We start from the raw sequence: 25,237 nt of genomic DNA on the forward strand, positions 1-25,237 counted from the left end.
TCTAGTTAACCTTTTAGGTTAATTTGATTCTTTAATAATGGATGGAGCCTTTTAAGTGAGATATGTTCTTCAGATTTTTAATTGTGCCAAAATTCTTTCAATTTTTTTAACCTTCAACGACAGTGAGTTATGAGTTGCCATGTGATGGCTAGAGTTTATTGTAACGGACCAAAATTTGGAATTTATTTAAACATTCATGCCGATAAGATACTAAGCATGTTCTTAGATGCATTTTTTCTACCAATGCTTCCGTACGATATCCTAGATCTAGAGATTAACAAGAAATGATGGATATAAAGAAATTGAATAATTTAGTATGGATAAATCATAAATCTTCTTGCTCCTTCAAAAGAAAACCAGGTGAATTGAATTAGAGCCGAATTAGCTACTGTGAACCTGAACAAATAATAGAATCAAGTGACTATTTGATATTACATGAATATAGAGTATTTAAACTCCACTTGTTTCCAACTAATTTGATGGAAGAACCATATGTATAAGCAGATTTGGGCAGAAACCCACGCAAATGAGGAGAAGACGAGCAACCCAACCAGAATTCCGGTCCCACGTACCAGAATTCAATGCATCCATCACCACCGTCCGTACACACGAAAAACCGTTCCAAAACCATCCTGTTCAGCCCCCATAAACACCCTACGCACCGCCGGTCGCCGCCGTTCTCCCCAAATCCCCACGCGAACCTCCCAATTCCGCACCAAAAATCCCACCGGCGGCCACCGTTGATGGAGACCTAACAGCAGAGCCACCCCTCCCCAGCCCAGCTGGGCAGATCCACCTCCATGGAGGCCGAGCGGATCCGGGAGCTCGTCCTCCTCACGCTGCGCGCGCCGCACGCCCGCCTCGCCCTCGTGGGTGGCAACCACACCGCCGCCCGCTTCTGCACCCGCTAAGCTCGCCTCCCTCCCTCCACGCCGGCCTTCTCTTCGTCGCCGTCTCGAACGGTAAAACCAAACGCTCCTGCTCGACTCACGCGCCCACGATGCCGGGAGACACTGTCTTGATCCGGCTCCCCGGCCCGCGCGCCCTCCGGGTGCTCGCGCGCTCCGTGCTCTTCGCCGCCGCTCTGCTCTTCCTGCCATGGCTCCGCGCTGCCGAGGCTCCGGCCCGGAGCCACACTGTCGACGCCTGCGGCGCTGCCGTGGCCCAGGCCGAGCTCCTGCTCCGCGACTTGTGCCACGAGGGCCTGCTCGCCCCCGGCGCCCGCGCCGTCGTCCTCAGCTCCGATGGCGACTGCGACGCGCCCGCCCCGAAACAGGACCAGGACAGCGTCCTGCGACCCGCCTCGCTGCGGCGGATGCTGATGTTAGGGGACTCGTCAGTAGACTTTCTGCTGGATTTCGGGTACTTCGACGAGGACGGCGACAGGTTCGCCTTCGCCGATCGGGTGCTCAAGCATGGCGGCATCCTTGCCGCCCCAATTGACTCGTTGAGCGTGCTCAGCTTGCCGCAGAACTACTGCTACATCCGTCGCTTTGCTGAGGCTTTTGTTGGGATCAAGAAGATTGCGCCCGCCGGCGACAATGGCAATGCCGACCCAAGAATGGATCTGTCATCACTAGCTTCGCTGAAGGGAGGAGTGGTTTCCAGTGAGCCACCTGAGACTACCGGCCTTGAACTCAAGAACATGGGGCGGAAGCTCCTACTGTCTGACATCAGTGGAACTCCAGCAGCACACGATCGTAGAGGATCGTTTCAGATGCTCCATCAGTATCAGATTCAGAGTTGATTCAGCAGCTTTATGAAATGTGAAGAAGCTAAAGCCTGCAGCATCTTCTGGCTTGCAATTGCAGCATAAGCTTTCAGCCTTCTAGGAGCGCAGAGCAGGCAGCAGCAGCACATCTGCACATGATGACATGAGTTGGCTTGAGACTCGATGTTGAATTGCATTTGGTATTTGTTTTGTTTGTCGCTGTGTTTTCGTTCTCTGTGTTGGTCGTATGAGTGTCGGCTCCATGCCACTAGATTGCTCGCATGCACTTCGCCTGATAATAAAGTTTCTCATGTATCATCTGAGCTCAGCTTTGTTTTCTTTTTCTTTTCTTTCCTTATTGCCAATAATTCTCTAAATCAAAGAAATTCATGAGTGGCTGAGGCAGAGGCAAACCTGATGGCCTGAACACAAGCCTGGACTTTCTGCTGGTAGGGCAATTTGTACATTCTGCAGGTTACCAGCAGCAGCTCCGACGCATTGGGCGACATGATATCCGATAATAAAACCTTACCCCGCCTTGCTTTCTTGGATCCTCTTTAAAAATTGCTGCTCAGCTTTGATTCTAGTTGCTAGAATGCGCAGCTGACTTAGGCCTCGTTTGGATCCAAATGCTAACAGTTGAAAGTGCTAAACTTTCGAGAGTGCTAATGGGTGGGCTAAACTTTAGCCATGTGCATATGTGCTAAAATTTAGCACTCTACTTTACTACTCTCTGTACTATTGGTCATAGGAATGTACGTGAGTTTGCACAAGATCATGGATGCAAAAAATGAAGCTGAACTCAGGACATCAACTATGGCAGGACAACATACAAAAACCGGGATTTGCCATACAAAAACCGGGATTCTGGCAATTTTGAGGTGTTCAGAGTTCAGGCAGCACAATGTATATCCCCCAACAAATACAAGAATATACAGAACAATATGCCACATGGCAGGTTTATTTCCACGATTACAAAACCAGTACACATTTTCCATTACAAACGGAGATCACAGAGCAACCCTCGTCCCTTGGCAGCAGACTGACAAATATGATGCATGGTCTTCAGATGCGAAATGTCCAATATTGTACAGGATTACAAATGGCACAATAGCAACCTCAAAACACTTGAATTGAAGTGCACCAAAGAATGTTGATTGAGGGTAGCTCAAGGCCTCAAGTCCCCTTGATCACAACAACAGGGCAACCCACATTGTTGATGCAGTAGTTGCTCACACTGCCCAAGAACATCCTGTACAGAGGCATCAATTTAGAGTGCGGCTTTAATTTGATATACAAATCGAACAACAGAAAGAAAAATAATCAAAGAAATGTGAAGAGGCAATAGTAACCAGAGCCCTGAATGACTAACACAGAGGGTTTACAGACAACTGGCTGCCAAATTTGATCAAATAAATAAATGCCAATGCAGCTCAATGGATGCACTCAGCTGCAGATGCTAACCACAACACACAATGATAACTGGTAGGTATTCAGACTGACATTCAAGCAGATAGCTGCGCTATTGCACAAACCATGAAGGTGCTTCGCTTTCTTTGATGTTTTGTTTACATGATATACAGAGAAGCACCCTAACCATAAATATCTTCTAATTCATAATGAAACGGAGTCTTATGTTCCAACATCAACATATTTCAGACTACTGCATCAACAAAATGAATCTTATGTTCCAGCATCAACATCAGTGATGATAGGCATACCAACAAATTTTCTACAGTTGAACTTGGGAAAACAGTCTGAAATTTCCATCCACTGATGAGAGAAACAGATTAAAAAACCAGAATTTCCTCACAGTTCACATTATGTGCCTTTAAGCCTTGTACCATCACGCCGGTCGGCAATGGCGACGCTTTTTGCGCCAATTTCCTTCTTGGAGGTTTTGCCGATGCGCTATCTACAGGTCCGTGGTGTCGTCGGGTGCCACGGGAAACAGTTTGAGGGATTTGTTGTCCGGCATTACGCTGGCGTTGACATTGGTGACACCTCATGGTGCCACTCCCTTCCTGAAGGTGATGTCAACATCTCCTCGCATCCATGCACAAGGCGGAGATTGAGTGAAAAGATTTGGCAAGCAGCTAACGATCCACACACCAAGTTTCTAAGCAGACGAGAGATGTGATGGAGTGGTGCTGCTGCGTGAAGACAATACAAGGTTGAAGCGGGAACGAAGAAGAAAATTGGAGCTTAGTCTTCTAGCTTTTTCTTTGTTTTATAGCTTTCTTTCTTGTTTTTGTGAAATCCCTCATTTGAGATTTAGAGTCTAAGAACTCTTGTAACTCTTTTGGCTGTAGTCATTCGCATGTGAATGATTAAGGCTGGAACTTTTTCCATAATCTAAGCCTTGTACCATTAGCAGCAGCTCTCGAACAAAGGGATCAATCTAAAACATTGCCTACTTACCAGCGAATTGTCTGCAAGCACAATTTCATACAAAACACCATTTTCCGAGCAATGGAATTTAAGTTTGGGTTTATCTCTTCTATCCTTTTCCAATTGTTGTTTCGATGCCCACAAGGCTACATTGCCACAACATTTTCCTCGATTATCTGCTTTAAGTCCATGTTGCTTTCTGATGTATCTATATATGTAAAGATCTCCAATCGACTGAAAACTAGTTAGCTCCACTTCCTACTTTCCTAGAGAAAGACGCTATGTGGTATCCATGGGGCATAGAGGCTGTGCCCAGTTAGGTAGCATAGCAACGAAATCAGCAGCAATTTTAGCTAGCTAAGCTAAGCAAAGCACAAGACAAGGATCTCTGTTTCTACCGCTTGAGCGGCCCAATGGCTCGGCACCCCATGACGAGCAGATCGGCATTGCGGTTGGCCGTCACCTCGCAGATCTTCTCCTTGGGATCACCCACGATCACCTCCGTCTTCACCTCCACCTTCAAGAGACAATCCCCAATCAGCAAACACGAACATTCGGAATAACTAGCACAGAACCTGTTACTGCCGTCCTCTTACATTTTTCTCGGAGCAAATCTTGAGGGCGTGCTCCAGGATGGCCTGTGTGATCCGCCGCTGGTGCGCCTCGATGGCCTGCGTGAACGCCGGCACCTCCAACCCGCCTGATCAATCCACCCGCCCAGGAACACCAGTCAAGCACGGACCAGACGGGCAGGCAAGAGCTACCGCAACGAGCTCGAGGGTTGAGCGAAAAGAAATTCGGCTTGCTTACTGGGTCCGCCGAAGGGGATGGGCGCCGGGTTGAGCCCCGCGGCGATGTTGGGCGGCGGCTGGACGTGGAGCACGACGAGCTCGCCGTCGGGGCGGAGGCGGAGGTTGTCGAGCGCCCACCGCAGCGCGTTCATGCTCTCCTCGCTGCCGTCCACCGACACCACCACGCTCGCCAGGTTGCCGGTCGCCATGGAGATCGAGCTCCCGCTCGCGGGCCTTCTCGCTTCTCTCTCGGACGCCACCAGCCCCTTCGATCGGCGAGAGGTCGGGAGCACAACGCTCGATAGATTCGGCTCGAAGTTACGTGCCGCCGCCTCCTTCCCCTTCCCTGCAGACCCTGCTGTTCGCTGGCTTGGCTTGGCTTAGCTGTAGATTTGACGGAACTCGCGGCTAGTAATTGTCCGGGTCTGCGACGATCCAAGCGGTGGCGTCGTGTGGATCTCGCGAGGCACATGGAGCGACGTGGCAGTCCGATCGGAAGCTCGCGCAGTGCTGATCGTGGATCGAGCACTGGCAAGCAACTACTAGAACAAGTTCAACGCGACAGTGACTGAGGGTTTGCCAAGCTTATTTGCCATCCTTCTAGAACTAGTTTTAGACTTTTAGCTTAGCTGTTTTTGTTTGATCTTGAAACTAATCCGAGTCTTGCCTTCACGTCTCACGTAAACTTGCCACGCTACCATCAGAAATGGCCGGCTGTTTTGTAGTGGCAAAGCTGTAGGAGCCTCCCAGCTCAAGAAAAAGAAACCCTGAATATTTCAGACAGCGTTGCGAAAGGAGTTCCTTGCATCAAGATTCAGGAGGAATGCCCTGCTGACGCCGATCCGATCAGATGTTCCTTCCCGGCAGGACTTTGCTCGCTGCAATCGAGAGCCGCTGAGAAGCGCTTGTCACTTTGTCAGTGCCTAAGACTATGCTGATACATCGATCTACGTACGCCATGCGGTGGGGGGCCGGGGCTGCGTTGTCGCCTGATGGTTTCCCCTTCGTCAGAGAGTGACCGGTCAACTGAACTGCATACACTACACGAGCAGTGGATGACATCGGCCGGCCAACCAGCCAGCCAGCGAGATACCCTGGGATAGGCTTGACACTAGTACTCCTGTCGTCGCCACATTTGACAGTTCCACGCCGAGGTTGTCCGTCTATAATTCCTGCAACCGAGAAACAGTCGTTGCTTTCGTCCCTTGGTTGATGTTGAATTGATGATAAACCTTGGCAGAGCCCACGAGCCCACAGCCCGGCACAGGCTGCGTCAATGGCGTGGCCCGCGTATGGCCCATAGCGGCAAGATGACACGGCGCCGGTCACGGTTCCATCCCCGTCATAAATGGCGGAGCAAATCCATTGACGCAAAAATCTCAGGAAACAACTACTATTCTCGAGCAGTTCTCCTGATTAAATCCTCCTTTACGGAAAGAACCCGCGTGTCGAGCGGCCGCGCACGTCGTACCCCTCGAACGTTGGACGCCGCTGTGCTCCGGAGTCCGGACGGCGGGGCCTTTTCCGCCCACGTCGCTGGGTGGTCACCAGTCACAAGCCAGCCGGCACCCGGCGGGTGCGGTGCGCTGAGCCCACGAAACGCGACAGGCATGTGCGAATCTCGGCCGTGGTTGGAGCACGGCTCCGTGCTTGCGCTGCCAAAGAGAGGAAAATCCCAGTCCATGCCTCCACGGGCCGGTCGAGCGGGCGTACACAGCACCAAATTCACCTTTAGGTGTAGCTCGGCGGTGGCGCAGGAGATCCGAGCCCTGGTCCCCTCGAGAGCTGCCGTGTCCTTTTGCGGGTGGGAGAAAAGGCGCCCCCGGGCACAGGACGCAAGTAGCAGTGCGCCAGTGCCCCCCGGCGGCGCCTGAGCCGCTGCTGCGTTTTGGCACGTACGAGAGGCGAGCGAGGGTGACTCCAGGTTGCCGGGTCACCCTCGCCCCGCCGGCCCAATCGCGGGCTCGCCGCTGGCGCGCTGTCCCTGTGGATCACTCACTGCTCTGCCCGTGAGGCTGCGGCGCACAGTGCTCTACGTTGTACGCTTGAGCGAGCGAGGGGATCGCGACGGCCGCGCCCCGATCGAGGGCCGGCCGGCCAGGGATTGGACGGCTCGGCAGCCTTGTTCTACGGAGTGGGTGCGCCGCTCCTCGTCGTCGTCGTCGCCGGTGCCGGGCGGCCGGGGCGTACGCGTGCATCGCGGAGGGCCGTAATGACTGCGTCCGACGCCCCGTGGCGTGAAAGGTCTGGGCGGCCGGAAGATTATGTGCCGGTAGCCTTTCAGCCTGCAGAGGCCTAGTGTTTCTACTTGTGGTAGCCTATGCGGTCTAGGTCTACTACACTACTAGAGTGCGCACTGTTCACGCTAGTACTTCGTCAACAGTGGAATCCCATGCTCCCAAGCAGAATCCTCCTCTTGGCTGGTACCAGAAAAACTATCTTCCACGCTAGTATATGGTCTTGTGTTCTGACGAATTCACGCCATACTCTACTATCTTCCAAACTTGCCAAGGCTACCGGTAGTGAGTGGTGATCCACATCGCCAGTTCGCCACCAACACAAATCTAAAATGGCCTTCTTTTTTTCCTTTTTCCTTTTTTGCTGATACTGGCTAGATGGTGATTCTTCCCTAGCCTCGAGGACGCCAGGCCGTACGAGTCCACCACGAGGAGGCGAGGGAAAGGCTGCGCCCCGGCAGAGAAACTGGACTGTTGCGGCTTTGACCGCGGGTACCTAAACTAGTCCGCCGTACAAAGAGCGTGTGGGCGACGGGGACGCCGGCGTGCGCGCACCCGCGTGGCCAGGCCCAGACATTGTTCGCCTCGGGTTAGGGTGGTGCGGCCGTTGGCTCAAAAGAAACGATTCCTTTTACCGCTTCGATCCATCCACCGCTCCATAGCAGTAGTGGGTGAAGAAGCTACCCACCGCTAGGCAGGTAGAGTGTGATCTCTTTGGCTAATGCCAAAAGCTCAATGGATACTAAAGTAAACTACTGTTTCGGCATATCGGGCTGTAGCACGCCCCTGCCGGGTGAAGATGCGATTGGGTATCGCGCTTGATTGTGATTCGGCCTTGCTTGCAGAGATCAATAGAGGCAGGCTAATTTGGTTATTAGTACTGGCTGGAGATTAGGCACTCAAGTCTAGGCAATGATTCTTTGGTCCTGTTTACGCAGACGTGGGAATTCAGATCTGATGTGTTTACTAATTTTGCTTCTCAATCCTGTGTCGGCTTTCTGCTTACCTGCGTGTAACTTGGCAAAGTACCTACACCACGTGGAATCAGAAACCATGATGAAAGAACTGCCAAGGTCCGTTTGAAATGCCACCAAATATCAACGGAACTGTGTAGAAAAAAGTATCACGACCAAGCAGAGCGAAAAGCGCGGGAGACCGGGAGTAATCAAATCAATCCAGTGAAGAAACGCAAGAAACCTTCAGAATCAGACCACCACGCACCGTCCGAGAGCCACGTCAGCTCGACATCCGGGACGGGAGAAAGCCAAACCCACCGCGACGGCGCCGCGCGGCACACCGGGGCGCCACAGGGTCGCGGCCGGAACAGCGAATCCGGGCAGCTGCTGCAGTACGCGGCCGTGCCGTGCGGCCAATCCAATCCCGAGCCACCCCCAATCCTCCCACTCGCAGCATCCCCTTTCTCTCCCTTCCCTTCCTCCTCCGTCGGCTTTCTCCTTGATTTCCCCCGACGCGCAGCGGCTGCGCGCAGGCTGCGGCCACGGCAGGCCGGCCAGCAGAGTAGCACCGTCACCGCGCACGCGGCCGCCTGCTACAGGCTGTACTGTTCTGCTCCGGCCATGCGCCACCACCACCCACTCCCCCTTTCCTTTTCAGGAATCCTCCCCCTCGCCCCGCTTCGACCCATCCCTACGCTACGCGCGCCTCGTCTAGCCCGTCTCACTCTCCCTGCGTGGGCGGGCCCCGCCGTGGCGGGCTAGGGAGGGAGAGCATAAACAATGACTGGGCCGGCCGGCCCCGTAGCCCCGCCCCATTTCGCTCGCCCAGTTTTATGCTTTGTTTATTCCCGGGGGTCATGGGTAATTTGCGTGGGCTGCGTCTGCCTGGGTTTATTTATGCCGACCTGCCAATCGGAGCAAGTTCCCCGTCTCGAGACCCCAACTCGCCCCCCTCCTTCCCTCCCCCTTTCCTCTCTCTCTCTCTCTCTCTCTCTCTCTCTCTCTCCTTTCGCATCCCATCGCATCACATCACAGCCCCCACCGCCGGCTGGCTTGCTGCTGCTCCGGCCTCTTCCGCCTCCGCCTCGCGTGAGGTCGTCCTCCGGTGCTCGGCTCTCGGCGGCCAGGGCGCTCTGCGTCGGCGGCGGAGAGGGATCGGCGGGGACGATGGCGAGGGAGCGGCGGGAGATAAAGAGGATAGAGAGCGCGGCGGCGCGGCAGGTCACGTTCTCCAAGCGCCGTCGCGGCCTCTTCAAGAAGGCCGAGGAGCTCTCCGTGCTCTGCGATGCCGACGTCGCGCTCATCGTCTTCTCCTCCACGGGGAAGCTCTCCCAGTTCGCCAGCTCCAGGTGCGTCGACGCGCGCTCCGCGTCCGTCCGTCTACCCCCTCCTCACTTCCGCCCGGCGCCGCCGTGTTTCGGTAGATCTACCCGCCTATCCTCTCGTCGCGCCGTCCGAGCTGTAAGATCCGGCCTGGTTAGGGTTCCCGCCGCGTGATACTACTTCTGCTTCGTATATTTTCAACATCCTCTGATGTTGATCGCTTTGGAACGCTGCTTTTACAAGTGGATGGAACTCACACCTTGCGCTGCAATGACGTTCTGAGTGGGTTTTAGGTTCGAGGGAGCCCGCGTTGATGCGTCCGATCTCCGGAGAAATGGGGATTTTTAATCCAGTTTACTGTACTGCTGCTGGTTGTTTTGGAGACTTTTCTTTTTCCCGTTTGGGGGTGTAGACGGAGGAGGCATCTCCGCTGCTGCTAGTACTGTGACCCTCTGTTATTTGCTGTGCGTATGCCGGTGTAGAGTTAATCGAGGTGTGCGTCTTCCCAGTTCCGTGTGGGGGTAAAGTCACGCCTGCTAATTTCGTACGGTCGTCCTTGTGATTTTATGTGGTGCTGGGTGACCTTACATTACCCAGAGATCAAAAGAGGGGTCTCGTGCTTTGTGCGTTGCTGCCACATGCTGCAACTATCGCCTGTCGTTGGTTGGTGCAGTGGGACTTTGTTTTTGTTGTTAAATCATGTGCTACTGTTATGAAATTTGTTTTTGTTAATCATGTGCTACTCTACTCTACTGTTGTTTGATATGAAATTTCTCTTTTGTTAAATTAAACCATGTGCTGCTCTTGCACCTCTAGTTCGTCATCCATTCCGTTGGCGTGTGCTGAAAGCGAGCCTTCCTCAAAGCAATCATTTATGTGGCGCCTAGATGTTATGCCGTATGCTTGTTTATGATTTACTCCACTTTGCCCAGGTTGCATTCGCAGCGGAAGAATGTGTGATTGTTGGGAATAACTTTGGAGTTTAGTCTAGATTCTAACGAACTAAGGATACATGTTCCAGCATCTTGCAGCATCATATTTGTTTATGTTCGATATACCTACTTTTCTTATCAAACATCAACTAAAAATGATGCCTATCAGTCCTTTAACTTATATGTACTGAATTGACTAGTAAGCTTGTTGTCATTTTCAGAATCTCAATCTTGTAGATGCATTGGTTTTTCCCCACTAGGTGATGCATCTACTCCTTCAACAAAAGATTCATATGTCTTCATTGTGCTGTACATATTAGGACGAAAAGTTTTTCTCAACTAAACAAATGGCATGCCTTGCTAGTCTTTAATTTGTCTGCACAATTTCATCATCATGTTATTGATTCTACTTGAATTTCTTTCCTTCGATAATGCTATCATTTAAGTGTTTATTTTTAATATGCATCGATTGATCCACATGTTATGATAATAACAAATTCTACTTCTAACAGAAAGCTCAGCTTTAAGAGTGCAGTTTTATGTATCAGTGATGGTTCAAGACATGTCTTTCAAAGTTTTTTTCTTGCACGTGGATATATCCATACATACTTTTTTGTACTGAATAGGAGCCTCCGGAATTTTAGTTAAAAATCAATTATTTTATCTTGAATGATGTTAAGACAGCAAATACATGTTGAAGTGATGTGATTTTTGTAAACAACAAATGTTGATGTAGAATCATAATTTTGACATGAACAGATGATAATTGTGAACCAGGTTTGATCTTGCCCGCAAGCATTACATTGTAGGTTCACCTTAAGGAATCAGGTCCTATTATTGCTGAACAAAAGTCCGCATTAAGTAATACTAAAAAGAGAGAGAGAATGAAGGTGCTGAAACAATGGGAGGGTAACTTGAAAATGCTAGCTATGCAAACAGAAGTTGTTGATCTGAGTCGTCACTTGATTTCCTTGATCTCACCAACAGAAAGTGCACCGGAAGACTAATAAAAGAAATGCTACTTAACCATTTATCCACTGAATAATGTCATACCCTCTTTGAAGTCATATGTGTGTGTGTGTGTATTTGCTTTATCTTCTTTTATCTTGCCAAGTCATGTCAGTCACTGAAGGGAATGATCATATTAACATATACTTTTCTTATTTTTTGCTTATGCAATCCCAACCATCAAAGCACCGATCTTTATCCATTCGTGTACATGCCTAGAATTATGAACATGTTTTCATCTGTATTACTTAATTTCGTATGCTGGTTTGTTGTGCATGTTATGGTACTGACATTGCTTCCCTTGGACAGTATGAATGAGATCATTGACAAGTACAACACACATTCTAAAAATCTGGGGAAAGCAGAACAGCCTTCACTTGACTTGAATGTATGTAATCATTCTTTTCTCTACCGTAATGCTAGGTAGTACGTGGTACTTGGAAACCCAGGAAACAACAGAAGCAATATGAGAAATGTTTCAAAGTGGATCATTTTATGTCAAGGGTCTGGGCTAGTTAAAGTCCTTGTTCAATATGCATCTTTATTTGGGTTAACAACATTGAAATTTTGTTCAACTGAAATGAAGTATAACAGAACTGCATTTGCCCCTTTTTGTGTGCACCCTAGCTGTTGCTCCACGATCATGCTCAAGTGATGCACCTTTTTGGTCTTTCATCATCTATGAAACACTCTATGTATCCTTTAATTCCTTGGTTTCTTTAATAGCTTGTTAGTTGTTACAGATAAAATTCTCACATACTGAGTGGACATGGTCCAGTAGTGCATGATGTTTTGTTTAACAGGTCATGAACATTAGTTATGGGCTAATTAATCGTCTATTTACAAATAATAAGAGAGAAGCGCATTTACTATCTTCATTTCTGTGTACTTATTTTTCAAATCCGGCAAGATTCTTAATTCATTCTTGAATTTCTCTTTGTACTGTTCAGAGATAAAATACTTTTGAACACAGACATGTAGTTGCAAAGCTAATCTGGTTCGTTGTTATTATTTTTTATTTCGTTTTTCTAAATGATATAGACTTGTGGCATACTGGTATGTCCACTTTGTTGCTGATATTGACAGTCCAGCCTTTTCTTTTTCAGTTGGAACATAGCAAATATGCAAATTTGAATGAGCAACTTGCGGAAGCAAGCCTTCGACTCAGGTGTCCTATTGATTGTTTTTACATGATCAATTGAAAAAAAAAATGCCTGTAAAGGCTTATGACGCTTCATTTCTTATTTATAGGCAGATGAGAGGTGAGGAGCTTGAGGGATTGAGTGTTGAAGAACTACAGCAGTTGGAGAAGAACCTTGAAGCTGGTCTTCACAGGGTGCTTCAAACAAAGGTATGGTGATTAAGTGTGATCCTAATTCTATCGAGCTTCATGTGAGCAATACTTTCATGGGATGTTTGATCGTGCAGGATCAACAATTCTTGGAACAGATCAGTGAGCTCCAACGAAAGGTATGGAACAGTAAATGGATTACCTGTTCAATGTAACAGTAAATGGACTCAACATGTTTTCTTTACACCTGCTAGATACTTTAAGCTATGATTTGTTACATCTAACCACACTTCATTGGACCTAGAATACTTGAAAACCACTTGAAAAAATTGAATCAATGTGGATGTTTAAATTTACCAATACGATCCATCCCTAAAGCACCATTATATTGGTTGTTTGTGGAAAGCTAGCTTGCTGTTTGTAATTGTTGTCAAGACCTTCAGATATCTGTCGCCTTTGCTAAAATTGAGTGACAAGGACAATTTAGCTTAAGTATTGTTGATGTTCTTGTAGCTACTGGATTGTGATAGATAGTCTTGACTCCATATGGTTTACAACTAGGGGCGGTAATGGATCATGGTCCTAAAGCCTCCTTCACATTCCAACTCAGCCCATAATATCCTTATCTCAAAAATATATAAATAAGTCCATCTCTTTTTGAGCCTTATCCTTAAAATTTCTAGGCCCTTTACTACCCCTGATTACAACTGAGGTTCTTCAACCATGAGAGTTTTGAAGAATGCGTGAAATACACAAGTGGATTTGTAGTTCTTTTTCTCTCTAAATTTTTGGGAGCCGCTTGCGTGGAGCCTAACAGGGACAAACAAAACTTTTTCTAAAATAATATTTTCCTTAATGTTTTTTACTAGACAGAAGATTAAGGGCCACTTTTTTAATTTAAAAGAAAAACTGGTTGCAAACTACAATTACTACAATTCACTGTCTGTTGCGACTTCAACGGAAAGATGCACACTTTTTGTTTTAGGACAGTTATCTCAAAGTGAACACTCTTGTCTCAGTTAAAAATCTAGAAGTTTTCATTATGGTACTAAAAGCTGTTCAGGTATTGCATTAGCAGATGGAACATGTTTATAGGAAAGGGCACTACTCCTTATATTAGAAATACATATAAAAACTTACTACTGATATTATTAACTAGCTTTTGGTTTGATGTACCATTGCCAGTTGATTAGCAAGATGAATGTAATACCCAATATATATTCAGTAGGTTCCTCTCCTACTGTTCTACAGGAATTGTGCTGAGTTATACATTATTTTTTCCATGCTGTACTGCAGAGTTCACAGCTGGCAGAGGAGAACATGCAACTGAGGAATCAAGTAGTAACTGCACTTCTTTAGCTAGACATCATTTGTTTGAAGGATCCATCTTAATACATATTTCATCTCAATCTTTTATCGGGACACAGGTATCCCAGATACCCCCATCTGGCAAGCAAGTGGTTGCTGATACTGAAAATGTTATTGCTGAAGACGGGCAATCTTCTGAATCAGTGATGACTGCACTGCACTCTGGAAGTTCACAGGATAATGATGATGGTTCGGATGTATCCCTGAAATTAGGGTGAGTGGCTAGTTGCTTTGTCTTTTATGCTGGCCAAGTTTCACCAAAAACAGAATATTTTAATTATGTACTTTTACCTGCTTAGATTCAGATTTGGCTAGGATATGATAACCTAGCTAATAAACTGAAGGAAAGAGCATAATTTTGTCTGCTCTTATCATATCATCTTCTATGTTGGCCTCATCTTGATTAATGTCGGCTTGTGATGCAAAAAAACATGCTTTGTTTTGTAATTTGGATTATCACCTGAATCAGTTTTGTTTTTAGATGCATACCGCTGGTTTAGATCTACCGCTCTTATCTGCAACCAGCCGTTTCCTTTTCATTCTTAGGCCCAAACATTAGTAAGAGCGTTAAAGTAGTGCTAAGCTATGTATAAGTTTCAGATATGAGGTAAATTTGTAGGCATGTTCAACCGAGGATTGCTTAGACAGCTAAATTTAATGTTTTCATGTTATCTTGTGTTCTGTACCTTTTTACTGAAGTCACCATTGTGCAGGTTGCCGGGCGTTGCATGGAAATAAGAGCATAAAAGCATCCATGCGGATCTGAAGGGAGCTGCCGCCTCAGCGGATAGGCACTCGTGCTATGGACAAATCCAGACTGCAATAATCTTTGCATTGGAAGCGAGATCAGTTAACCTGATTTGTCATCCTTGTGGCTTCATGATGCGATGTTCCGCTTGTACCGTACCGTCTGCTAGGATGTTAACTAAGCTTTTAGAATCATGTCTACTGCTGTTCTTGTCACTGTACTGCTATGTACTTGATGCTATCATAAGTTATGATCTATAGCTTGGCATCTTACCTATATACTACTGTATTCGTTTCAAATTACAGGTCGTTCTAACAAAATCTACATATATAGATTTTGCTACGTATCTGGATATAATTGTATATCTAGATGCATAATAAAATCTATGTATTTAGATTTATCAAAATGAACTATAATTTAAAAAATTTGAAACGGAGGGAGTGCTGCCTCGCTGAAATCAACGGCACCGGACCGGTAATAGCGTCGTAAGCTAGCTGTGCACTGTGCTCGAACATCGATGCTTCCTGCGACAGTAGTTATCTAGTTTCTGTGTCTCAACCATAAATTGATTTTCGATCTGTGCTTTGACCTCAACTGTTTAGTGGTCAACGTGCAGGCACAGCAAGAGCCTCTCGCTGATGGTCGGTAACTCGGTTGAGCAGGAGCCTTTGCGAGACAACACTATCAACACAGCTTGCCAGAGTGGCCTCCCAACGCCTCCGTCCAAGGTGAGGTACAAAAAAAATTCGTCTGTAAGCCTGAAGATCATGGGAATGTTTTAGCCGATTGCCAATTTGCCATCTGAGTGAGATCAGGGGGCACGAAACATTTTGGATTTTCTGAAAAAATTGTTCGAAATTAAACGGAAAACTTCACGTCATCTAGGCCCAAGCCAACAAAACAGGGCCCCAGTTCTCAGGCAGCAACAAACTTCGCCAACCAACGCACACGCCTCACGCGGCGGAGGTCCCCTCGGTCCGGCTGCGGTGCCCCTCCGAGTCTTGGCCCTGTCCTACCACTCCGCCGCCCCCCTCCTTCCTTATTTGAACTTTTACTACCACGCCGCCCAACGCTGCGCTGCGAGCCTGCAACACACACAGCTTCCGAGCCTCCGAGGCGACGCGGAGGCGCCTCGCTCACGCCGCCGGCACCGAGACGCGCCCGCAGAACTCCCTCCGTCGCTAGGGCTTGCTCCCGCGTCCCCCACTTGGCGCGGCGATGGATGACGGCGGCGAGGCCCCCGCTGCTCCTGCTGCTGAGGCGGCGGTAGCGGTGAGGAACCCTAGGTGCTACCTCGACGTCAGCATCGGCGGGGAGCTGGAGGGGCGGATCGTGGTCGAGCTCTACGCCTCCGTGGTGCCGCGCACGGCGGAGAACTTCCGCGCCCTCTGCACCGGCGAGAAGGGCGTCGGCGCCGACAACGGCGTGCCCCTCCACTACAAGGTTTAACCCGGTTTGGTCCCAGTGTGCATTTTGGCGTTCTCGCCTTCTCGGTTGCAGTGGTTTGGGGGTTTGCCGTTGCCGCGGTGCCTGTGCTTATTGGGGTTCGTGTGATTTTGGTCGTTCAATTGGAAGTCGTCCTTTCTACTAGTGCGATTTCGAAGATTATCAGTTACTTTTGGAATTTTGGTTGGGTGCGAATAGAGAGGTTTGCGCGAGATCAATAAGTTTCTTAATTAATGAGTGCCTATCGTTAACTCGGACAAATTTTTAGCTGTAAACTTTGTCAAGTTGTGGTTCACGAATTGGTACAATTGTTTGGCGCTTACCATTGCATCTGGCTGCTTCTCATGCGTTTTATCGGAGCCTGGTGTGATGCAACGTGAAGGGTAGAAACGTACAGTAATCAATTTAGGCATTGGGGACAGCATAGCTCAGTTTATCTGATGGATTTTTGCCAATCTAACTAGATTTATAGGCGCACTTAACTTGTGATTGCAGCTATAGTCTGTATATATATTGTTTTGATTGATTGCAAGGTTCTCTTTCCAAGGCCTTGGATTTCGAATAATTGTTTTTGGGATCCCTGTATAGACTGCTTGCTTTCGTCAGATAATATATTTATCCGTTAATGTACTTTGCTTTTTAGTTTTTGTAAACTCTAAATTGTACACTGCCTGCTACTAGTGCTGGTACAGGTAAACATGCCCTACTTTCATTTTTTACCTCATCAGTCATCACACTGTTCTTTTCTGGAGGTTTGAAGTACTGTTGAAAGGCCACAATGTATCATAGTTCCTTTCAAATTTCATTGATTTTGCCTTACACACCAATTATTGTTGGGAAGGCAAGAATACCCTATGAAACATGAAATGTGCAGTCAAGATTGGTCTAAGAAAAGTCACAGTTGAGCAATGTGGTCGTATGGTCATCATTATGTAGAAACAACCTTGGGCTGGCTTTAACCCAAACGTGTTTTAAGATTCAGAAACTGTGACATGACATGCACAGTTTCTGGTATCTTTTGTGTGCACACTATTTCAGCTGTAGATTTAACGCCTACAAACAGCATTTGTGATTATTATGTTCAGTTAGCTGTTTGTAGTGTGATAGGAGTCTAGGACATTATTGGTCTTGTATGGTTGGCATTTTGAGCGAGGTGTGGCATTTAACAGCTGAGATTCTTCAAATCATGAGTTGGGACGGCGATGCATGAGAAATACTTACGCACATAATTGAAGCAGTAGTGATTAACCTTTTCCAGTCAACTGTTGGGAATTACATGTATGCAGTTGTATAATGAGTATAATGGGACTTCTATGCTTTGTACTTTGTAGTAGTGGGGACTTGGACATATTGGGGAAGTTCCTTTTCCATTTCTTAGTAATAGATTGCCGGTGGATATGATGTCAGTTGGAGTGTTGGACATACTTACCATGATCGTAGCCCTCAAGACTTTATAAAATCATTCTTCTGTTGCTGAAAGCCTTTGTTGTGTAGACCAGAATGCTTTGGTCAGTTAACTTTTGACCTCTGCCAATTACTGTCAATTTTTCCACCTAGACAAATTCTCCAAGATTTTTTTTGCTGACTACTTACAAGTACTTTCTCAACAAAAATGTTGCTTTCAGGGCTCATGTTTCCATCGCATAGTCAAGGGTTTTATGGTACAAGGTGGAGATATAACTGCTGGTGATGGAACTGGGGGACAGTCAATATATGGATTGAATTTTGAGGATGAGAATTTTGTCTTGAAGCATGAGAGGAAAGGGATGTTATCAATGGCAAATGCTGGACCCAACACAAATGGATCTCAGTTTTTCATCACTACCACCCGAACACCTCACCTCGATGGAAAACATGTTGTTTTTGGAAGGGCTATAAAAGGAATGGGCGTGGTTCGTGCAATGGAGCATATTCCTGTTGATGAAGCTGACTGCCCGACTGATGACGTTATTATTGTTGATTGTGGAGAGATACCAGAAGGTGCCAATGATGGAGTTGTTAACTTTTTCAAGGATGGTGACATGTATCCTGATTGGCCAAATGATCTTGATGAAAAGCCTGCAGAAGTTTCTTGGTGGATTGATGCTGTGGAGTCTGCAAAAGCTTTTGGAAATGAAAGTTTCAAGGTTCCTTCTCTTTTCTTGACTGGCTTATACTACATGTTTGATAAATACTCTTTTTAAGTGATATGTACAATTTCAACTGGCAGACTGGTACCATTAGGTTATTCAGATTGATGCAAAATAGAAGCTATAAAATGCAACTAGCTAATGAACTTCATGTCAAATTGAAAACGTTGGTGGTGCTCCACTATATCTCGAGTCTTCGAAACAAAACTGACCAAATTGTTTGCTAAACCTAAATGCACTAAATAGGTATCCAATGTGACTCCTTTTTGTACCTTACTACTTATGTTACTGCTTCTTTACAGAAACAGGATTACAAGACAGCCCTCAGAAAATACAGAAAAGCCATGCGGTACTTAGATCTTTGCTGGGAGAAAGAAGACATTGATGAAGGTAGTTTTTTTCCCCTTTTCTCATCACTGCTCGGTTATGTTTATTCTACATTTTGGTACTTAAAGATCAACACACATTTTTCTTTTAGTCCTAACATTCTATTTATGCCCAGAGAGGAGCACAGCGCTGCGAAAAACAAAGTCAGTTATATTCACAAATAGCTCTGTAAGCTCCATTCCAGCCTCTTATTCATACCCAAATCTCTGATGTTCTGTAGTATTATGTCACATTTCGAAAGGTTCTATTTCTGCATCATTAGTGTTTCCTCAACTGCATCCACAGTTGAGCAGTCTGTTATCTTTGTAAACATTATTATCTCTTGCTAGTATAATGGTGCCAGTTATTACTTCTTCAGGCTTGCAAACTGAAGTTGGGAGATTTGGAGGGTGCTTTGTTAGATGCAGATTTTGCACTACGTGAAAGGGAGGACAATGCAAAAGCTTTTTTCCGACAAGGACAGGTTGGTGTCTGCCTTTGGTGTTAAATTGTGGAAATCCACATTTGTGGCAGCATATCACACAATGATATGATGTATGTGTAATAAGAAGGGTTTAACCAAAACTGCAATTGATGACGTGTTCCTTCTTTTCCCATGATGTTTGCTCTGTATGTCTTCTTTTTTCGGTTCCAGATCTACTTATGTGTTGCATTCCTGTCACATTTTTATAATATATAAGTATAGTTCTTGCTATTGTTGATACCGTATTTCTCATAGTCCTTGTTGTCATGGTGTTGGTAGGACTTACTTTTGGTTCCTTTTCAGTTGATTCATACCATGTAGACATGCCAGGATTTCATATGGTACTATATTTGCAGGTATGCATGGCGCTCAACCATATTGATGCTGCAGTGGAGAGCTTCAAGCAGGCACTGGAATTAGAACCAAATGATGGTTTGTCTCCCTGTCTTCATCACTTATTGTTACTCTTTTGTTCACAACTGAGACCACTGGATTTTGTTTTGACATTTTTCAGGAGGAATTAAGCGTGAACTTGCTGCTGCAAAGAAGAAGGTTGGTTTATTACCTCTATGGATCTTAGGGGAAATGGATGTTCATGTCAGCTTTTTCTGACTTTTCACCGGCAACTCTGACAGATTTCTGACAAACGAGATCAGGAGAGGAAGGCGTTTTCGAGGTTGTTCCAACCTTCAGGAGGATCAGAGAAGAGTGACAGCGTACTTTTCTACTACCACATTCTGTCATTCGCTCAGTGAAATTTTTAGTCTGGATCTTTGGATATGACGAGTCATTGGCTGCTGATACCATTGAGCTAAAGCGTTGATAATTTGTTTTGTTCTCTTGTAGGAGAATAGTTGATCCTGCAAGCTTAACCTTTTATAGTTATTCTGTTGTTGCAAGTCAAAATGTTCAGGTAAGCACTAATCAGATCTACCACCAATATATCAGCAACTTTTGCGAATTGCTTTTGCTTGCACATTCTGAGTTCATGTTTTATTTGTTCATGTAGGAGGGAGCTTGCACGACAGGAAAAACTCCCATCAGACAACCCGAAATAGTGGGGTGACACTGACGCTAGAGCCTTTTGTGTCCAGCATGGAAGGAACCATGGATCTATATTGTCGTAGAAATGTAATCCCTGGCATCGACTTAGCAGTCAGATTCTCAGAAACGCCTGCTAATAGACTGATTCGGTCAATGAACCACCATTAACGTAATGATGACTGATACCGACATGTGTGTGGTTCACGTATTTTGCCTTTTGTTTACCGCACTGGTCACTGGAGTTATTTTGTGCATTTAGAGGGTGTTTGGTTTGACTAATTGGGCAATCCACCATCTTCTCGCCCGCCCCCCCCCCCCCCCCCCCACCCACACACACACACACACACACATTTTTGGTTGGTTTATAGGCCTTCAGGGATGGAATGGGTTGCACCACCTCATCCCCCACAAGCACATGGTTAGTTTAATAATGACCAATGAGAAATGGATTTATCCTACCAAATTTCATATGATGACTTCATGATGGACCATTCCACTCTTGATCTTTAAACTGGGGCTAGTTTCAGATGCAAGCACGGTAGTACAATTCCACAAACTCATTCCGTCGTGTCACCTGATAACTCATGTATTTTGCTCCAAAACATTCTACCATGGCCAAAGTAAACACAATTTATACTTCGTATGGTGTCTATGCGTTGTAATTGTCCAAGCCCAGGTCCCTCAAGGCTGACGAGGCAGCATCTTTGCAGCCTCCATGCATCACCTTGGCCTTTCTAATAAGCTTCTCTGCACCATCGTTAAGTAGGATGGTCCTGCAATGGCGACACCAAGTATCAGATGTAGAAACATACTATCAATACACTGGAAAATGGCTGTAAAAATTGCTGGAAATGACACTGGCGAATGGCATTGGAATGTCATCCAGAGATCTCTATGCTGGCCAGACTGATTCTGCATAGGTTATCATGCCAAAAGGAAAGATGCGTACATTCCACAGCATACCTGTTCTCAGGGTTTCGGACAACAAGATTGCGAATCATAAGGCAAGCTTGCTTCTGAGTCTGGCCGGAGGAGGGGAACCTTTGCAATGCCTGGATCGCCAGAGTTCCATATCCTACTTCCATTGCACGTGCTGCATTTCCCGGTGATCTCAATGTAAGAACCGTCACCATGGACATCACCTGAACAGTACACACTCATGCTTAGGAAGTATCCGAAAATTCTTCAGGCTTCCTATCTATATGTTGTACCTCTTGTATTATAGAAGGATCTTCAGAAAATCTGGATGTCAGCTTTAATAATCTGTCAAAACCACCTCGCTGGATGATAGCAGACTTGTTTGCATCACTCGCAGCCAGCTTAGAAACAGAAAGAATGCGATATAAGTTTAATTTGATGAAAGTGAGGTGTTCTCAATCAAGCACACAAATGTTACATGTTGTACCACACCATACCTTTGACAACAAAGAACAGCAAGATCTTGCAATAACTTTGTTCTTCTGTTGAGCAGCCTCATCAATGCATTGAAGCAGCACATCAATTCCACCATTTTCAGATATTGAACGGCATATTTCATCCTGTGGTAACACAGAACAGATGATGGTGAAGTTCTCCAATGGCAAGTTACAATCGTATAGGTGCAATAGCTAGTTTTGCTTTATAAACATAAAATTACGACAAATGGCTAGGGTAAGATGGTGGCTGACAGCTGTTTTAAAGAGTACTATATCTTTCAAATTTGAACTAACTCCCAAACTTGCCAGTGTGAATCCCCCACAGAAGTTATTTAGGGCCTGTTTGGATGGGCTAAAGTTGAGTGCTAAACTTTAGCACCTATTAGAACTTATATTGTTGCTAAAGTTTTTGAGTCTTGGCTAAAGTTTAGCCCACCTCGTTATCACTCCTAGTTGGATGGGCTAGTGCTAAAGATTAGCACTGTTGGACATTAGCTTGGATCCAAACACCCCATTCCTAGTAAAATGAAGATGAGCAATTTTTTTTAAAAAAACGTAAACTGTGGCAAAACTTACATTGACAGCGATTGACTTTAAAGCAGCACAAGCAGATGGCAAGCTGGAAGGAGCAACTTGTTCACAAAGTGCACTGACAAGAACTTCTGCCATCCCAATTTCTGCAAATCTCCGGGAGTATCCATATACCTGTCAAATTTATCTATTTTAGTCTATATTTGAAACTCAAGGTAAAATAAAATCAAATGATATGCATCAGGTGATAAAGAAAAACTCTGCCTGCGTGAAAAACCCATCCCCTCATATTGAGATGAAACCCAAGAAAAAACTGTTGTTATAATGCATTAGGTGATAAACAGATCAACACAAATTGGAAATCAAATTAGCAATTATGGTGCACATGTTCTGATGACATTAAGAAACCAAAATGGCCATATACAAGTGGGCATAACGTCTCCAAATATAGAAGTCTAGCACTTCCATTTTATTTCTGTTAACATGCTACCTCAATAACCAATCATTGCTAAAAGTTTATTTAGTACTAAATCACAGGTGTCAAATCTGATTCCAGTCAGATTTTTACGGAAATGTTGCATTCTGGTTCTTGTAGCATCCCAGTTGAAATGAAATCACCAAGTTACAGTTTTAACAATGACAAATAGACTCATCTGAAACACACAACTAGATATATATGAGCAAGCTATTTGCCATGTCACAGTCTATTTCTATAAATATCATATAGATATATGTCTAGTTGCGCATACTAGACTCTGACATGTATTTGCTAAAATGCCACTACCAAATACTTGCGCAGACTAGCATATTAGCATACAACTGGTGATACACAAAAACTGTGAAACAGCAAGTCTTCACACAATCCTGCAAGCATATGGACTATTTCTGTTTCAGCAATCATGCAAGCATATACTTTCCAGAGAAAAAAAAAATTGCTGCAAGCATATAGAGCATACTTGAGAAGCCACCACTCGGTTGTCATCAGGCGTCAACAGAACACGTATGGCATCATACAAGCTTTGCACATTAGTTTTTGATTTCTCCCTCATAACATGTAGAATGAGTTCATCAACCTTTAAGTCCATAAAGGATTCTTTCACAACTTCATTGCCAGCAGAACCTGCTGCCACAACACTAAATCCAGCATACAGTAAATCTGAACTTTCTGAGCCACCTCTCAAGATATCCATGACAATTTTGGGCCCCTCACTTTGTCTGAACTTTTCGGTGCTTCCAACATCTACAGATTGAATATTGCAGACATATCCCATTATCAGTTTGCATTGTGGAATCAATAAAAAATAGACTAATAATTATAATAAGGTAATGAAATACACATGACATCACAACTGAAATGTGCCAGGGCATCGCAGAACAGGTCATTTTATAGCTGCATGCAATATGTGAAACTACATACAGAATGGAAGCTGTTTATACTAAACCCGAAAATGTCATTTGAATGAAGCAATTTCGTGGTGATTTTATCAGGACAACTATTTCAATTTCTGAAAATGATGAACACCCTAGTTTCTAGCACTGGGTTCCTTTGTGAATTTAACACATTTCCGAAATGCCGCTGCTTCCAGGTGCTTTTTCACAGCATCCAGGAATGTACACAAGCTACTATGCTAGTTTAAGAAAATTTCAAAATTCTACTGGGAAGTCATGGATACAAACTTAAGTTGTGAATAGACGAGTGTTGTAAATTGCCAAACACATTGCCGCATCTCAGAAGACCCGCAGGGACACCAATGTCATACCCCGGAGCACGGAGCTCAGAGCCTTTAAGGCCGACACAAGCAGCCTCTCCTGTGCAACTCGAGCCGACCCGCACAGGGCAACGAGCGCCTCCACGCCGCCATTCCGCACCGCAATCGCTGCATTCTCCGACCCCTCTCCGGAGCAGCACAGGCCGCGCAGCTCATCGATAAGAGAGACTAACCCGTCGAGATCCTGCCCCGATCCGCCGCTGGCGCTGTGAGAGGCCTTCAGTTCGTCCAGCACCCGCACCACAGGGCTCACCTCCGCCGCCGCGGCCTCTCCAGGCACGCGCTTGATGATCCCTGCACGAAGCAGCGACGGGTTTAGGTGAAGAGTGTAAAGAACGGGAAGGTGCGGATCTGCTGAGGAGTTGCTGGTTACCGGATAGATCAGCGCCTTGGAGAGTGAGGGCTTCAACGGCGTCGGCGAGGGCCTCGTCAGCGTCCATGCCGAGGTCCTCCATGTTCTCCCGGACCATGGCGTCGAAGGCCTCCTGCGAGATCGCGATCGCCATTTCCTTGCTCTGTGTGTGGGTTTGGGTGCTGCCGAGGCGCCGAGCGATGAATAGAACGAAGGGTTCGCTGGGGTTTTCCCCTTCCCGAAGCCAGACGGCAGTTTTGAATTTTGAATTGGTTTTCGTCTTTTTTTTTCCTATTTCCTAACAGGCATTGAGATCTGAACGAATTATTTTGCAAACTAAGATATGAATAGAGCAAGTCATTTTTATTTTATTTTTTCCTATTTGACCTTTAGCATTTCTATGTTTTATAATTTCCTGATAAGATGACCCATTCGCATGAGGCGGAATACGAGCAAGAAATAATTGTTTTGTTAAATTGTGGCAACCAGGTTTGGAACTTGAGAACTCTATCATTGATAGTTTATTGAGTTCAATTTAGTCCAAAAGTTGTTTGTGGAAAATTGAAGCATTCACTTTATATTATAATAACATATAGCTGTATATTGCTCAATGCCCATCGTTAGCTATTGGCGAGTCCCAAAAGTCGGAAATTTCAGAAGATTTTGCCAAAGGGGGATTTTTTTTCAAAGCGATGATTATTTAGTTGAGCACATGAGTGGCTACCCCCCGAAGAATTCTTTATTATGTGAAATTGGAGAGAACGCTAAATTTGGTTCAGCATACAAGCAGTTCTCGCTTGTCGTTTCCGAGACTTGCCCGACTACTCGTGACAGCGACATTGCATCGTGCAAGATTCATCCGAACCAAAATCCTCATCTGTGTGTGTGTGTGTGGCTGTGTGCTGACTCCTTCCAGAAGATGCGTCGCACGTTTACACGAAAAGA

The 25,237-nt window shown here is 45.9% G+C and overlaps 5 protein-coding genes across 6 annotated transcripts; 3 read left to right on the top strand and 2 right to left on the bottom strand.

The window, feature by feature from the left end:
- The first annotated feature begins 851 nt into the window (after positions 1–851).
- Positions 852–2,118, top strand: LOC112891884. Its single transcript, XM_025958888.1, has one exon. The coding sequence runs from the start codon at positions 1,001–1,003 to the stop codon at positions 1,745–1,747; it is 747 nt and encodes a 248-aa protein (XP_025814673.1). The 5' UTR covers positions 852–1,000; the 3' UTR covers positions 1,748–2,118.
- A 423-nt stretch (positions 2,119–2,541) lies between these two features.
- Positions 2,542–5,441, bottom strand: LOC112891894 (universal stress protein PHOS34). Its single transcript, XM_025958897.1, has 4 exons — positions 4,913–5,441; positions 4,699–4,802; positions 4,501–4,619; positions 2,542–2,963 (listed from the first exon to the last, which is right to left on the bottom strand). Exons 1-4 carry the CDS (start codon positions 5,100–5,102, stop codon positions 2,888–2,890), a joined length of 489 nt encoding a protein of 162 aa, XP_025814682.1. The 5' UTR covers positions 5,103–5,441; the 3' UTR covers positions 2,542–2,887.
- A 3,571-nt stretch (positions 5,442–9,012) lies between these two features.
- LOC112888084 (MADS-box transcription factor 22) lies at positions 9,013–15,039 on the top strand. Its single transcript, XM_025954438.1, has 8 exons — positions 9,013–9,435; positions 11,659–11,737; positions 12,456–12,517; positions 12,601–12,700; positions 12,778–12,819; positions 13,937–13,978; positions 14,068–14,222; positions 14,722–15,039. Exons 1-8 carry the CDS (start codon positions 9,254–9,256, stop codon positions 14,744–14,746), a joined length of 687 nt encoding a protein of 228 aa, XP_025810223.1. The 5' UTR covers positions 9,013–9,253; the 3' UTR covers positions 14,747–15,039.
- Positions 15,040–15,343: 304 nt separating this feature from the next.
- LOC112891116 (peptidyl-prolyl cis-trans isomerase CYP40-like) lies at positions 15,344–20,433 on the top strand. 2 transcript variants are annotated; one of them, XM_025958056.1, is made up of 10 exons: positions 15,344–15,484; positions 17,828–18,328; positions 18,634–18,721; positions 18,834–18,886; positions 19,077–19,181; positions 19,538–19,613; positions 19,696–19,733; positions 19,817–19,897; positions 20,028–20,094; positions 20,191–20,433. In XM_025958056.1, exons 1-9 carry the CDS (start codon positions 15,395–15,397, stop codon positions 20,037–20,039), a joined length of 1,044 nt encoding a protein of 347 aa, XP_025813841.1. In that variant the 5' UTR covers positions 15,344–15,394; the 3' UTR covers positions 20,040–20,094; positions 20,191–20,433. The 2 variants fall into 2 exon arrangements, with proteins under 2 accessions (XP_025813841.1, XP_025813836.1); XM_025958051.1 differs by lacking the exon at positions 15,344–15,484 and adding an exon at positions 15,702–16,199.
- Positions 20,434–20,674: 241 nt separating this feature from the next.
- Positions 20,675–24,527, bottom strand: LOC112891098 (armadillo repeat-containing protein 6). Its single transcript, XM_025958029.1, has 8 exons — positions 24,314–24,527; positions 23,932–24,234; positions 23,128–23,411; positions 22,217–22,345; positions 21,641–21,763; positions 21,437–21,544; positions 21,189–21,367; positions 20,675–20,998 (listed from the first exon to the last, which is right to left on the bottom strand). Exons 1-8 carry the CDS (start codon positions 24,444–24,446, stop codon positions 20,875–20,877), a joined length of 1,383 nt encoding a protein of 460 aa, XP_025813814.1. The 5' UTR covers positions 24,447–24,527; the 3' UTR covers positions 20,675–20,874.
- Between the last annotated feature and the right edge of the window lie 710 nt (positions 24,528–25,237).

The sequence above is a fragment of the Panicum hallii genome, chromosome 1, assembly GCF_002211085.1.
Source record: "Panicum hallii strain FIL2 chromosome 1, PHallii_v3.1, whole genome shotgun sequence".
Lineage (NCBI taxonomy): Eukaryota > Viridiplantae > Streptophyta > Magnoliopsida > Poales > Poaceae > Panicum > Panicum hallii.